The sequence below is a fragment of the Mirounga angustirostris genome, unplaced genomic scaffold (assembly GCF_029215605.1).
Source record: "Mirounga angustirostris isolate CCGP_5_RB_7025 unplaced genomic scaffold, mMirAng1.0.hap1 SCAF_6, whole genome shotgun sequence".
Taxonomy (NCBI): Eukaryota; Metazoa; Chordata; class Mammalia; order Carnivora; family Phocidae; genus Mirounga; species Mirounga angustirostris.
In genome coordinates this window covers 81,150,885-81,165,442 of record NW_026991714.1, presented here as the reverse complement: position 1 = coordinate 81,165,442, position 14,558 = coordinate 81,150,885, and the positions used below count along the sequence as shown (strand labels likewise).

At 44.8% G+C, this 14,558-nt stretch overlaps 1 protein-coding gene across 2 annotated transcripts in view; it reads left to right on the top strand.

Moving 5' to 3' along the window:
- EDARADD (EDAR associated via death domain) overlaps nucleotides 1-14,558 on the top strand; it is an 89,922-nt gene that overhangs the window by 66,942 nt on the left and 8,422 nt on the right. For both annotated transcript variants that reach the window (XM_064594595.1, XM_045877785.3), the window contains exon 5: nucleotides 9,555-9,600. In XM_064594595.1, the coding sequence (XP_064450665.1) occupies nucleotides 9,555-9,600 (46 nt within the window). The remainder of the gene's footprint in view (nucleotides 1-9,554; nucleotides 9,601-14,558) is intronic.

The window sequence follows — 14,558 nt, the reverse complement described above, 5'->3', positions numbered from 1 at the left end:
TCTCATTATCATTTAGTGCTTTATTGACTGTAATGCCTTTGAATTTCACCAGTGAGTTAGAATTTCACTAGACTTCACGCTGGTGTGGGTGTGGGGTACAGCCACCTACATGCACGGCTGAGAGTGCAAACTGATACAACTTTCAGAACCCTGGTTGGCAGCATCTATTACTCATCGATCAGGCGATCTCCCTTTAAGGATCCTACAGAAATCACAGCAGAGTGTGTTTGAAATAGAGAAAAATTGCAGATAACCTACATGCCCATCTGTAGGGACTGGTTGAATACATTTTGGTACTTTGACACAGTACAATTAAAACCATTAGAAAGAGGAGAGACCACTGGCCTTAAAAGATATCCATAAGATATTATTTTTTTAAAGATTTTATTTATTTATTTGAAAGAAAGAGAGCATGAGCGGAGGGGAGGGGCAGAGGGAAAAGCAGACTCCCTACTAAGCAGGGAGCCCAAGACGGGGCTCGATCCCAAGACCCTGAGATCATAACCTGAGCCAAAGGCAGACGTTTAACTGACTGAGCCACCCGGCCACCCTCCATAAGATATTATTAAATAAAACAAATTGTAGGGGTGCCTGGGTGGCTCAGTTGGTTAAGCGTCTGACTCTTGATTTCGGCTCAGGTCATGATCTCAGGTTGTGAGATCGAGCTCCACATTGGGCTTCATATTGGGTGGGAATCCTGCTTAAAATTCTTTCTCCCTCTTCCTCTGCTCCTCCTCCACTTAAAAAAAAAAAAAAAGTGCAGACTAGTATGGTTTGGGGTTAAAAAACTGTCTCAGTCTTGGGTCCTGTGACTAAGGAATCAGGAAGGACATGCCCCAGATTGTAACCAGTAGCCTCTGAGGGGGAGATGGGCTGAGAGATTGAGAGAAAGATTTTCACATCTTTTGTGGCTTTTTGAAAAAACAGTTTGAATAATAATATTCCTTAACTTACAGTGGGGTTATGCCCTCATAAACCCATCGTAAGTTAAAAATATTTAAGTTGAAAATGCGTTACTGGGCGCCTGGGTGGCTCAGTCGGTTGGGCGTCTGCCTTTGGCTCAGGTCATGATCCCAGAGTCCTGGGATCGAGTCCCACGTCAGGCTCCCTGCTCAGCATGGAGTCTGCTTCTCCCGCTCCCTCTCTCTCACAAAAATAAATAAAATCTAAAAAAAGAAAAGAAAAAAGAAAATGTATTGCTACACCTAACTTACCAAACATCATAGCTCAGCCCAGCCAACTTTAAATATGCTCAGAACACTTATGTTAGCCTGCCATTGGGCAAGAGCATCTCACATGAAGCCTATTTGATAAAGTGCAGATCTCATGTCATTGACTGAGCACCCTACTGACAGTGGGAAGCAGAACGGCTGTGTGGGTGCAGAAGGGTTGTCGGTGTGTTGGCTGTTGACCCTTGTGATTGTGTGGTTGCCTGGAAGCTGGGGCTGCTGCCTGGCATCAGGAGAGAGGATCATACTGGGGATCGCTAGCCCGGGAAAATATGCATATCCCAAATCTCAAGTGCGGTTTCTACTGAACACGTATCGCATTTGCACCCCTGTAAAGTCAAAAAATCATAAGCCTTTTTTTAAAAGAAAAATCAGTCAGGAGCCATCTGTATTTTTTATTTTGTTTGTATTTTTGGTATTTTTTTTCAAATTAAAGTCATGGAATAACTCATTCAAACATATGAATGGTATTTAGGCCTAACCAACTTCCAGGGGTGCCTGGGTGGCTCAGTTGGTGAAGTGTCTGCCTTCGGCTCAGGTCATGATCTCAGGGTCCTGGGATCGAGTCCTGCATCGGGCTCCCTGCTCAGTGGAGAGCCTGCTTCTCCCTCTCCCTCTGCCCTTCCCCCACTCATTCTCTCTCTCTCTCTCTCTCTCAAATAAATAAATAAAATCTTAAATTAAAAAAAAAGGCCTAACCAACTTCCATATATTGACACTTGCAACCAAGTGGTCTGTCTTCAGCCCCACATAATTACGCACCACGGGAAGATGATAGGGTAAACTGCAGAGTGGTGAGGGTGCCTGCTCATCTTGCAGCCTTGCACGAGTGTGTGCTCTGGCATCGCGTGCATCCTGCACCCGCGATTTGCGAGTGTTAGAAATCTAGGCAGAAACCCCCTGCCTCTCCGAGACACCCTCTCCCTTTGCATGTGCAAACTGTAACCTCCTGTGAAACACTTGATGATATTTTGGAACAGTAATCAACTAAACTTCATGCTCAAGGGGAAAACCCCTCCCTCCTTCACCTTTGAAACAGTAGCAAGGGTGTGAAATTACACCTGAGCGTGCCCGGCCTCCAAGTCACAGGAGTAGCTGCTCCGGGCTTTGACCTCCACTTCAACTCCAGAAATAGCAGGTCTTCCTTACAGTTGGATAGAACCCTCTTTGAACCAAATGTACACAAACCCACAGGTTCGCTCTCACCCCAGCAAAGCAGTGCAGCCTTTATTTGAAATTTCCATTCTTCTGCCTTTCGTTCTTTCATCCTCAGTGGAACTTTCCCTGTTCCCTGAGGTCTCACTTGAATTCCTGCCCACCTTCGTGCTCCCCTGGCTTTCTCTCCGTGCCTTTCTAACACGTTACTCATTCCTTGTGGTTATCAATATTTATGCTCATGTCTTTGTTTCCTTACCGGCTTGGAACCTTGCAGCCGCGAGGATATGGATCCTTTGTCTCCATATTCCAAGCCTTAGAATGGCCTCGGACACTGAGTCGGTGCTTGGTAAATGTATCCTAAATTAAATACATTTCTAAAGGCCAGTTTCTGGAATATACTTTCAAATAAATAGATATGCCCAGCTTTTTATATATATAGTATACTTCAGTAAAAAGTAAAAGTGTAAACAGTTAGCTGCAACAATCGTATTTAATTTGCAGAAAAAAGAATTAAGTATAAATTGCTTTAGAAAAATCCAACAGGAGACTCATAGTCTAGTCCTAATGTGTAGAAGCAGATGATCGATACATTCATTCAGGAGAGTTACACAGATACCCACTGTGTCTTGGGAATTCACATCACTGAAAGTGGCTTGAGTTTCACTGGCTGTGTGACAGGAGACTCTAGAACAGTCTAAATCCGAGCTGTAGAAGATCTGTTACTATTGCACACCTAAGCTTTTAAAATTATATTTTCAAAGCCATTTACTAAAATATTGTCTTAAAGCACAGAGATCAAGCTTTAGCATTGGTTGTTCTCCCAAAGAAGCTACTCAAGGAATTTGATTGAACTGGTACCTCAAGTGGATAAGTCTATTTGCGTGGAAGGTAGCTCTTTTCTGGCTCTTTGGGTGTAATTCAGGTTGCTGCAACCAAGTGAGCAGTGATAACTTGGTTTGGGTCTTCATGGTGGTTTCCAGCCAGACTCCGGTGATAATCGGGTTAACCAACCTGTTGAGTGCTTTCCCACCCAGTTTTCCTTTCCCTGGTTTACAAAATAACAAAGATGGAACTCTTTATTCATTAGCTAAGCATAGACATTTAAAGATGGAACTAGACAGTCCAGAAGAGCATGTTTCCTAGAAGACTAACTCCTAGGTACCGATTAGTACCTTCCCCATCAATCTGTCAGCGTCTTCTGCTTATCAGTCCATCCCCACGTGGGATACACATCCATCTCTGAGGAGAAAGTTTCCCCACAGTGTGTTCTTGGCCTTTGGGTTTCTGTTGCCGTGTGAAATCTGTGAAATTTCCAGAGGTGGCTCTTTGTCACCCTAAGCAGAAATGGGACCTGGCAACTCATTTATAAGCTAACCAAAGTACAAAACGAGTGTAACCTAGCCAACTTTCTGCTCAAAGAATTCTTGGCAGCAGTTAACACCTTTTCCCAAGTGTAAGGTAATTCCCCCATATTCACAATGAGAAGGCTTTACAAAATGGGGATTTTCTTTAGCTTGCTTGGATATATAAAACATTGGTGTTCAACTTTGCGGTCCCTTCAAATTTCCTAAGGAGATTAAGAAAAATTTTTTTTATTGTGGTAAAATACACATAACATAATATTTACCATCTTGGCCATTTTTAAGTACATGGTTCTGTGGCATTAAGTCCATTCGGGCTGTGCAGCCATCACCACCATCCATCTCTAGAACTTCTTCATCTTCCCCAACTGAAACTCTATACCCATTAAATACTAATTCTCCCTTCTCCACTCACCCCACATCCCAGTAATCACTATTTTACTTTCTGTCTTTTGAATTTGATTCCTCTAAGTACTTCATATAACTGGAATCATATAGTATTTTTCCCTTTGTGACTGGCTTATTTCACTTGCCATAATGTCCTCAAGGTTCATCCATGTTTGTAGCCTGGGACAGAATCTCCTTCCTTTTTAAGGCTGGGTCATATTCGACATTTTGTCAATCCATTCATCTGTCAACAGTCGTTTGGTTTGTTTCCATCTTTTTTCTTATCTAGACCTTTCTTTTTTGGCACATGGACCCAACCATACCCAGAAACTATTCTCTCCCACAAAACCAATACTTTATACTTGAACTTAGTTCAGAATTAAAATAAAGCTTTTAAACAGAAATCTTTTTTGTCATTTGTAAATGGTAGTTCTTCGCTCCTGAGAAGTACTTGGAGTAGTCAGTGAGCTAACCCAAAGCATCATGTGCCTGGAACATAGTATGCACTCTGCAGAAGTAAGTCTTTGAGAAGTCTGGAAAGAATTAGGAAAGAAGAAAGGGGGTAGAATGAGGGGACTGGTTTCAGAGGTTGGCTTAGAACAGGGGAGACTTGTATGTGATAGGAGGCCCTGGCTCATTTCTCCTGCTGTCTTGGGTTGCTCACAGCTAAGCCCAGTGCCGTTCTGGCCTACAACTCTGTCCTTCTCCATGTTCCTGGAGCAGTTTTAATGGGAGCAGCAGATCACAAGCTACGGCTTGTGCAACTGAGCACCATTCATTCCCTCAGGCCCCAGTCCTAGGTCCCAGGGATGCCACAGGCTGGACCTCCGTGCCCAAGTCACAGCTCCCCCAGTCCCTTGGACTCCGGTTCCTAGAACTGGGCTTATGTTAGGTTCCCAACACCGCATACTTCCTGAGGACTGGTACTGGCCCCGTCTGCCACCCGGGATCATCTGCCCATGTTTCCTACTGGTATGTCACATCCCTCTGAAATCCAGGTGGAGCCCACAGTCTCCTTTTGGAAATCCCTCACATCAGCTGCTTCCAGAACCATCACAGAACTTGCCACATCCTCTGTATCCTGGGCCTTGTCCATGAGCTGATCCTCTGCTCCCTTGTCCATCTCAGACCACTCCTCAGGGCTGAGCTGTAGCAAGAGACCCCCCTGCGACAATGCTGGGTTCAGCTATATTGAACTAACATTTCTGAACACAGCATCTAAGCTCAGTGCTAGGCAATATAAAGATGGATAAGATATGTTCCAACCTTCCCGGTTTTAAAGTGCCATTAAAAACATCTGCACAGGACCATAGTTCAAGGATAAAGGTTGGGCCTTGAAGATGAAAAGACACCATCTCTTTGGAGATAGGAGAAAAGGAGAATACACAGGCCCAGCCCCTTCTTGGGATAAGGGACGCAAATGGGTATGAGGCCTTCAGCTGAGTGGAAAAGGTTTGGAACAAAACCCAAGGGGGCCTTAAGGAGGACAATGGAAGAAAAACCGAGGAGCAGTTGAGACCCAGCTGAGATCAGATATGTGATCTTATGAATGTGGGAGGTTTATTTCTCCCAAGTAATACTCAGCAGTTCAGAGCAAGACAGGGGGAAGGGAGGGCAGAGCTAAGGACTGGCCAGGGGCCAACAGCTGACAGACAAGTCTAGAGTGTTTATAAACACATGGCTAAGACACTGGACCATGACTGAGTGGACAGGAATCCAGGTGAGGCCAGAACAATGGAGTGGGGGTGGAGGCCACAGAATCAGTGACCAAGAAGATGAGGCCAACGAGTAGGGTCAGAGGGCATGAGGGAAGCATGGAGAGAGCATCATGGAGGATGGCAGTTCATCCCCTGCTCTGGAGACCACAGACTCCACACCATATTTGTGTCTTCTTTCCTCCTCCCTCCCACTCACTGTCCCTTCCACAGATACTATGTGTTATCTGTTTCCAACATGCTAATCACAGGACAGCCTAGACAAGGGCCCTTGCCTGGTAGTCCAGAGTTTAGTGCAGAAGAGAGACACTTCAACCCCTCACACCCAGTGTAGCAAGCGTCCTGTGGGGTGCACAGACAGGATGCCATGGGAACACCCCAACACATGACCCACACTGGGAGTTTGCAGAAGGCTTTCCAAGAAGTGATGTCTGAGCCGGGACCTCAAAGATAAGAGGAAGTTAAGCAGACAGAAGGGTGAGGGGAGTGTAGCTCTGCAGGCTGACACCTCTCCGCACCGCCCACCTGGTAGAAGCTGGCTTTCACTTCCATCTCTCAGCTGGAACTGCTTTCAGATATCACCACTCATCGCCTCACCACATCTTGTCTTCGTGGGGCGCACAGAGCCCCTAAACTTTCCCTAACTTGATGTTGTCACCTTTTGCTTTTCTCCCTCCTCTCTGACCTCCCTTCTCTGCTTCCCCCTTTGTGCCCTCCCCTGCCCCCGAAATATAGGTGTCGGTGTGTTCTTCAAGGCTGTGACCACACGTCTTGCTCTCCAGCATCTCTCTTCTTCCATAATCATGTCAACATCCATATTTTCCTCTCCGGCCCTGGCCTCCCTCAAGGACCCAGCACCATGTTTTCAACAGCCACGGACATCTCATGGCCTTATCCATCGCTCTTCAAAACTCTTGATTTCATCGCCTTTCGCCTCATGACGGTACCCCTGTGGTGGCTCCAGCCTTATCCCTTCCTTTCCCAGATGCGTGGTCTGGAGTCTCATTAATCGTCACCTCCGAGGCCATCTTGCTTGCCCCGCCCCCACTCCCCACAGTCACCTGGCCTGTACGTGCTCCCTAACTGCCATGTACCTGTGCTGCACACACAGTAGGGGGCATTTCCTGCTCCGCTCCCGCATAGCTCTGAGCAGGCCTGCTTCTGGAGGGAGCTCCCGAGTGAGCGCGCCGTTGTATTTGAGATGAAGCCAGCTCCTCAGACGGGCTTCCAGGCCTCAGTGTGGCCTCAGAGTGCCTCCCTCTATCGCCTCTCATGGCCTCTACTTCAGAGGAAGTGCCCTAAGGCGCCACGTTGCCACTTCCTTGCCGGCTCACGTGGGCCTCTGGTTCAGTGCCCTTGCCTCCAAGCGCCCACTGTCCAGACCCTTAGCAAAGCTTATCTCAAGTATCTCTGGTTCAAAGAAACCCCCTGTGGTTTTTTCCATCAGAGGAAACGTCTCCTCTCTGACTGTCTACACCTCCCTATTGGAACCCATCACTGTCTGCTTGTATTTTAGTTAGTTGTGTGCGTCTTTACTTCCCCAGCCTATCTGAAGGCAGGCCTTGAGGTCAGGGGTTCAGATTTCTTTATCTCTGTATACAGGTTCAACACAGGGAACTGGTACATCCTGGGTGCTCCATCCGGAGGTGTGGAGTAAAGGCGTGAATGTGGTTTCCGTAAGGCCATTTTAAAAAATGCAAAAATAAGTCTCTTCTGATTTCACTCTTAGAAAACTAACCTAAGGGGCGCCTGGGTGGCTCAGTTGGTTAAGCGACTGCCTTCGGCTCAGGTCATGATCCTGGAGTCCCGGGATCGAGTCCCGCATTGGGCTCCCTGCTCGGCAGGGGGTCTGCTTCTCCCTCTGACCCTCCTCCCTCTCATGCTCTCTGTCTCACATTCTCTCTCTCAAATAAATAAATAAAATCTTTAGGGAAAAAAAAAAGAAAAGAAGAAATCTATTAAAAAAAAAAAAAAGAAAAAGAAAACTAACCTAAGAAGTATCATAACATAATAATCAGAGCAAGAACAGAGATCATAGATATTATTCTATTATTCTGTCTCCATCAACCTTCACAAGTCATTCTGAGTCACGTCATGTCCCTCGTCTCTGTCACAGGGATGATTCTGGCCAGACATTGTCTTTGGTAAAAATGTTCTCCAGGTTATGAGACATCAGGTCACATTTGCCATGTAACGTAGTCTCTCGTTAAAGGAAAGCTCATGGCTTAGCGGGGACCTCCACTTTCACATTTGTGGCTCTCAACACCAGCTGAAGGTCCTGTTTCTGTTTGCTCCATGCATGTTTCCAATTCGGTGAGCAGAACCGTGACTTTGCTGATAAAAAAAAGCATGCCTGCCCAGTCCTGCCACACTTGTACAGATGTGGGAAGGCAGGTCCCTACATGACCCGTCGAACAGTGGCCCTACCATTGTGGAGCTTCTGGGGTTAGGCTTGTAAAAGTAAAAAAAAAAAAAGATTTTTGTTCTTTCAAAAATTTCCTATAATCCTGACCCCCTGTATGCATAGAGCGAGCAGGTTGCTTTTCATTCCAGTTAGGACAGTGATGAGAGGCAAGACTCAAACAGAAACAAGAAATATTTAGATTCGTTGGGGGGTAAGGGGGACGGGGATCTGGCTGGTTAAACATTGGAATGCTTCTTATGTGGGAAAAAAAAATGAGGCTCATAATTAGACAAATGTATCTACATGGCTGAGACATGGGGATTTATGAGCTCAGAGTGAGGGGGAGGGCTTCTTAGATGATGAAGAGAAAAAGACTTTTTAAAAGGCATGACCCCAGGGCATTAGCACATCTTTCAGGGCGAAACTGAGAACGCAGAGCACCTTAGGGATGAGCCAGTCTGTCGGCCACCTTAATCTACAAATGAGGATGCAGAGACCCAAGCCAGTAAGTGAGGTGTTTCAGGTTATTAGTGTAGCTGGATGAAAACCCAGGGCTTCTGACCCCACGCTGGTGCTGCTTCTGGAACCTGATGGAGGGGGTCATACTAGCTGCAGGGAGAGGCTTTCATTGTCTGAAGATGTCGTTAACATAAACAAACGTGTCCTGAGGATGGTCTCCTCTGCTGACTTCATTGAAAACACACACACACACACACACACACACACCACCCCCCCCACCCCCCTCCAGCGAGGGAAACTATATCCCTCCATGGAGCCTATCCTGTAGCACGGCCTTGTTTGTAAAAACAGAACCCCCAGCAGAAGGGCAGAAACGCGATCATCTCTCAAGAGATTTGGACACTTCCTTTGGACCGTGTCTCTTGGCCGTTTTGAAATATATTTTTAAAAAATACTATAGATACTGAAATGAATTACAACCTAGACTGACAGCAAGCCCAAACAAAGAGTAGATAGGGAATAAAATAAAAATCATCCCTCGTGTGAAATAAAAGTAAAATGGTAGCACATTGTTTCATCCACTGGGGTCTGCTGTGTGCCAGGCACTGTCCTGGGAACAGAGGACCCAGCACAGCGAGCAAACAGACCAAAGCTCCTGCCCTCCAGGAGCTCCTATTCTAGAAGAAACGCATAGTTTCATACCCATTACAATACTGTTCTTGGGATCCATCACCACCCACCCTGCCAGGCTCTGGTGGAAATTTAACTACATTGGAAAATTGATACTCTCTCCGTTCATATATGGGTATACTTCTAATGAAGGTTGCTTTCTGGTTGACAGGGAGAAGAAAATGGCTTTCCAGACAGTACTGGAGATCCCCTTTCAGGTAAAGGATTGATTCTGCAGAGGTCTGGGCTTTTCTGATAACTGGCATGATGGAATTAAAGATAATTTGCAAATATGTTTATCATTAACTTTAAAAATCTGTATTATAGGCTAGAGAAACTTTCCAACCACAGGCCCAGGGGAAGTGGAAGGAAATGGTAACCAGATTTCACAAAAGCCTTCAAAGAGTATTTTCTCCGAGCTGACCCTATTTGGCTTGTGAAGGGCACAGCCGGGTTCTCAATAGGAAAAGTTTAGGAGGGGATAACAGTCACAACAGAGCTGGGGGTCTTGGCATTGATGGAAAACTGCCAGGTGGAAGAAGGCAATGGGGCTGGGGCCAAGCAGGCCCATGGGAAGGGCCAGCTCAGCCAGTCACTGCCTCCCATCCCTTCTCTGTGCCTGGGGCACTCCATTAGCCAAGGAGCCCCTCCTGCACTGGCCATGTGCTCCCCCCAGTCTGCCGCTGGTGTGTTTAACCAGAGAAACAGTAAGATCTGCCTCCTTCCCCACTTGTTACTGTAAGTTGGAAACTTTGGCAGTCTTCAGATTTCTTATTAATTCATCATGGAGAAAATCTGGAGTGAGCATTAAAAGAAGCTACCAAAAGAATAACTAAAAAACATTAAAACCTCCCTAATGTTTTCTATACCTCTTAAAACACATATTGAAAGACCTGAGTCATCAGGGTTTTGTTTCTTTCTTTCTTGGGGGGAGGGTGGTGGACCCTAAAACCCTCAGGATAATGTGTCACCAATCCTACCTAGACTGTGCCCATGTAACCATGCTGAAAATCGGAACATGTGGTGTATAGTCAACTTTTTCCCCCCCTTAGAAACACAATATGAGCAGTGCCTGGGTGGCTCAGTCAGTTAACATCCCACTCTTGATCTCAGCTCAGGTCTCAATCTCAGGGTCATGAGTTCAAGCCCTGCATTGGGCTCTACTTAAAAGAAAAGAAGAGAAAGAAAAGAAAAGAAAAAGAAAAGAAAGAAAAGAAAAAGAAAGAAAGAGAAAGAAAGAAAGAAAGAAAGAAAGAAAGAAAGAAAGAAAGAAAGAAAGAAAAAGAAAGATAGATGTTAGCAGCAGTTATCTCTGGGTGGTGAGACTCTAGGTGATTTTTTTTTTCATTCAGTAGATTTTTATTTATTAAGGACCTACTGTGTGAGTCTCAGAGCAAAAGTATAGCTCTGGGAGACAGAAGTTGTGATCCTGGTTCCAGTCCAGCCACTACCCTGCTGTGATGAGAGAAGTCAAAGGGGAAACTGAGCCAGCTGAATTTGTACTGGAGCCTTCCCAGCAGGTTTCACGGTACAGGCCTAAGGTCAGGGTCCCATCTGGACACCCTGTTGGAACTTGCCTTCCCTGGACCACACCCCCCCACCAGAGGCTAGGACTGCTGGCCAGTAATTCTCTCTCTTCCACAAATGCTGCAGCCGACAAACTCAGAAGCACTAGCTGGGTGATGTGAGGAGGAGAAAGCATCTTTGCTCACAAGCAGTCAATTTTTGTTTTCTTTCCACTCTCCTATATTTTTTAAATTTCTAACATGAGTGGATATCAGAAAAAATATCTCTTCCCCCAAACTGTAACCTGTATATACAAATTTGTATATAACAAATGATCAGATGTAGGCAAAAATATATAATATGTGATAAAATAACCAAGGAAATCCATAAAAGCCTAACTGATCGACCTCAGTGGTAAGAGCATGAATTTTTTTCCCCTATGCTCATCTGAATTTTCAGATTTTCTGCAGTAAGCACATATTTCTTTTCTTTTTTTTTTTTAAGATTTTATTTATTTGACAGAGATACAGTGAAAGAGAAAGAACAAGCAGGGGTAGCAGCAGAGGGAGAGGGAGAAGCAGGCTTCCCGCCGAGCAGGGAGTCCCATGTGGGGCTCGATCCCAGGATCCTGGGATCATGACCTGAGCCGAAGACAGTGGCTTAACTGACTGAGCCACCCAGGTGCCCCTTTCTTTTCTAATAAAAAAAAAACACACAACACCTGTATTTAAACTTTTAAAAGACTAACACCCTACACACTAATGTGGAATGTGAGCTAAAATGAAAATGGATAAAGTAAGTTGTTTAGGAATATCTATAAACCTTTATGATTTAAGGTTGTTGTTGACTAATAGATTAACTTTAATCAAATTTCAGTTGTCTCTTAAAAAATTATACCTGTGTCAAAATGAAATGGAAGACTTTTGAAGAGAATAAACTTTTCACAGTGATAGGTAAAATGCTTGAGTACAGATGGTGCTGTTGAAGTCAATGCCTTTCGCACCCAGCATGCTACCCTGCACACAAGAGTGAGTGTTCAGGTGTTTGGTTGGATTTTTGTTTTTGTTTTTGTTTTTCATAAACAAGGAGATGAGAGACACTGACTTAATGGCTTTGCTCTTGAGTAAACTGGCAAAAGCTGATCTGTATATTTCGGTCTTTGAGTGAGAGTATCAACTTAAGTAAGCTTTATCGTTTTAGTTACAAACACTAATTTAGCACTTACTATATACCAGGCCCTGTTGTAAGCACTTTAAAGAGCCGCTTAGAAAAAGTGCACATGACAGCTCTGAACTTATTTTCCTCACAAGATGGAGGTTACAGAAGCGATGCAGGGTCACGTGGCTGGTGCTGGGTCATGGGAGTCCTAAGTGGGACTCAAGCCTGGGGCCTGGCCAGGAGCTCAAGCCCAACCACCAAACCAGGCTGCCTCTGGTCAGATGCATTGCCCGGGGAGTACACACATTGAATGCTTGAGTGTCATACAGCGGGGGTGAGGGTCAACTATCTCAGATACAGTCTTAATCGGGAACAAAGCCAAAGCCCACCCTCACACCCCTGCCCCCAAAGTCAGTCTCTGAAACACAGTAATACCTTTCACAAAAAGCTCGATACTTTCCCTGGATCAGGCCCTCAGGCCCTGAACTCAGAGCCTGGATTTTATTTAATTCTTGTCTTTGAAAACCTTAGTTATCTGTGATCCAACTTATAGCTGGTTAAAATAAGCAATGTGGGGACAATGGAAGGCACTGCCCCAGAGGGAGGGATTAGACAGACATGGGAAATGACAGCCGACAGTTTGTAAGCAAGGAAAGAAAAAGAATACAAATCAGAATCAGCTACCCCTGGAAAAGCAGAGTCTCCTTCGTGGAACCAATGAGTAAAGAAGCAAACGCCCGCAGGAGGCAGAGCACAAGAAAGAAGACTCTGCAGTGCCCCCGGTTAATAGAATAATGCACCTGCTCTCCACACTGGGCCAGTTTTTCAAGGATGATTTTCTGACAACCTTGCATAATTCAGCACTTGCCCAACCTAAACCTAATTTCCCCACAGAAATTCATGTAAAATAGGATTGTTACTTTTGTTTCAAATTAGGTCCATTACATGACACTTTGTTCATATGTTTGTGTCACGTAATTTCAGAATCCGAATTCACATGGAATTCTATGCTGAATTTTTACCTGGGTCCTTCCTGACCTAAGTTGTTTTTTTTTTCTTAAAGTGCCCTCTACACTCCAGCTTTGATGACAAAATCGAGGTGCAGGGTGATCTTATAGCCCAGATCCTTCCAATTTGTCAGGTCACAGCTGCTGCCAACTTGATGTCTCCTTAAAAGGGTGTTTTAGAGAGAGAGAGAGAGAATGAAATTGCATTGTTTTTCCCTTTGGTTAAGAGATCAAATGCCCACCAAAAGCCCTTGGGTTAGTTTCTTGGGAGATAAAAATAGTTCTTCAATCATTTTCCAGCTCAAAGCATATAAACTACCTCCGATGAATAATGTGGGGGGTGTGAGTGTGTGTGCACCCCAGTGACTTATCAAAGCCATAAGCTGACATTTTAAATATATTTCCAACCACATTGGAAACCACACACACATAGAAAAAAGCATGAGTTTATACCCTGAACACACATAACTGCCGAAGTATTTGACTCTGCTCTCACACTTTGTTGGTATTTTGCAGGCTCCAAATCTGATAATTTATAGACACTTGGGATAGAGTTATTTTATTTCAAGACCACAATATTTTGCTATTTGCTAAGTTGCCAATAAAAAAATGTTTACTATTTAATTGTTTGAATTAACTCAAGACCTAGTTATCCTGGGGAACATTATTATAAATGATCTAAGAGCTCACAGTGGTCCTGAGCACACTGGAGGGAAACACCCGTGTGGTAATAGTTCTCGAAAAGCCAGAGTGTACAAGATAAAACGGCACCTACCCTGCAGGGAGACACATTAAGTCAATCTGTGATCTACTGCCAGCATCTGACTGGAGCCAATTTCTAGGCTCAAGTAATCATGACCTTTGTGAATCCTGAATCTTGTTCCAGTTTACAATTAACTGTTAATTGACCAGTATTTTAAAACCCGCCAGCCCCAAACCGGAGTTAGACATTGCGCTGTTGGATGTGAGCTGTTTCTTACCGTTGTTTTAAATGACAGAGCCACACCTTGAGGGCGAACATTCTAGAATCCTGAAATGCTTTTTTAAAGTCTATGTAAATGTGTGTGTGAGAGAGAGGATGAAGAGTAGGGGGAGAGGACAGAAAACACCCCATAGGAAAACCCACTCATCTACTGTTGAGTGTGGGGACATGTTATCTGTTCAAAGACTTAATCACTGAACAGACACACCATCTCAAAAGTAGCTCTGATTCCAAAATGTAATTATGGTAGGCCCTTCTGACTAAGCACTTACTCTGCGGATGTCTTTAAGGCAATGGTTTTCAACTCTGGCTGCATTTTAGAATTCCCAGGGGAGCCTTTGAAAATTCCCATGTCCCTCCTGCACCCCAGGACCAATTAAACAAGGATTTCAGTGGGTGGGGCCAGAGGGTTGGGGGTGTGGGCAGGGTTCTGGGGGAGGAGGAGTTCCATCTTTGTGGCCAAGGTTGAGAACTACTGCTTTAAAAAGGGCTGTTGGTTGTGCTTCCTTACCCACAGCTATTA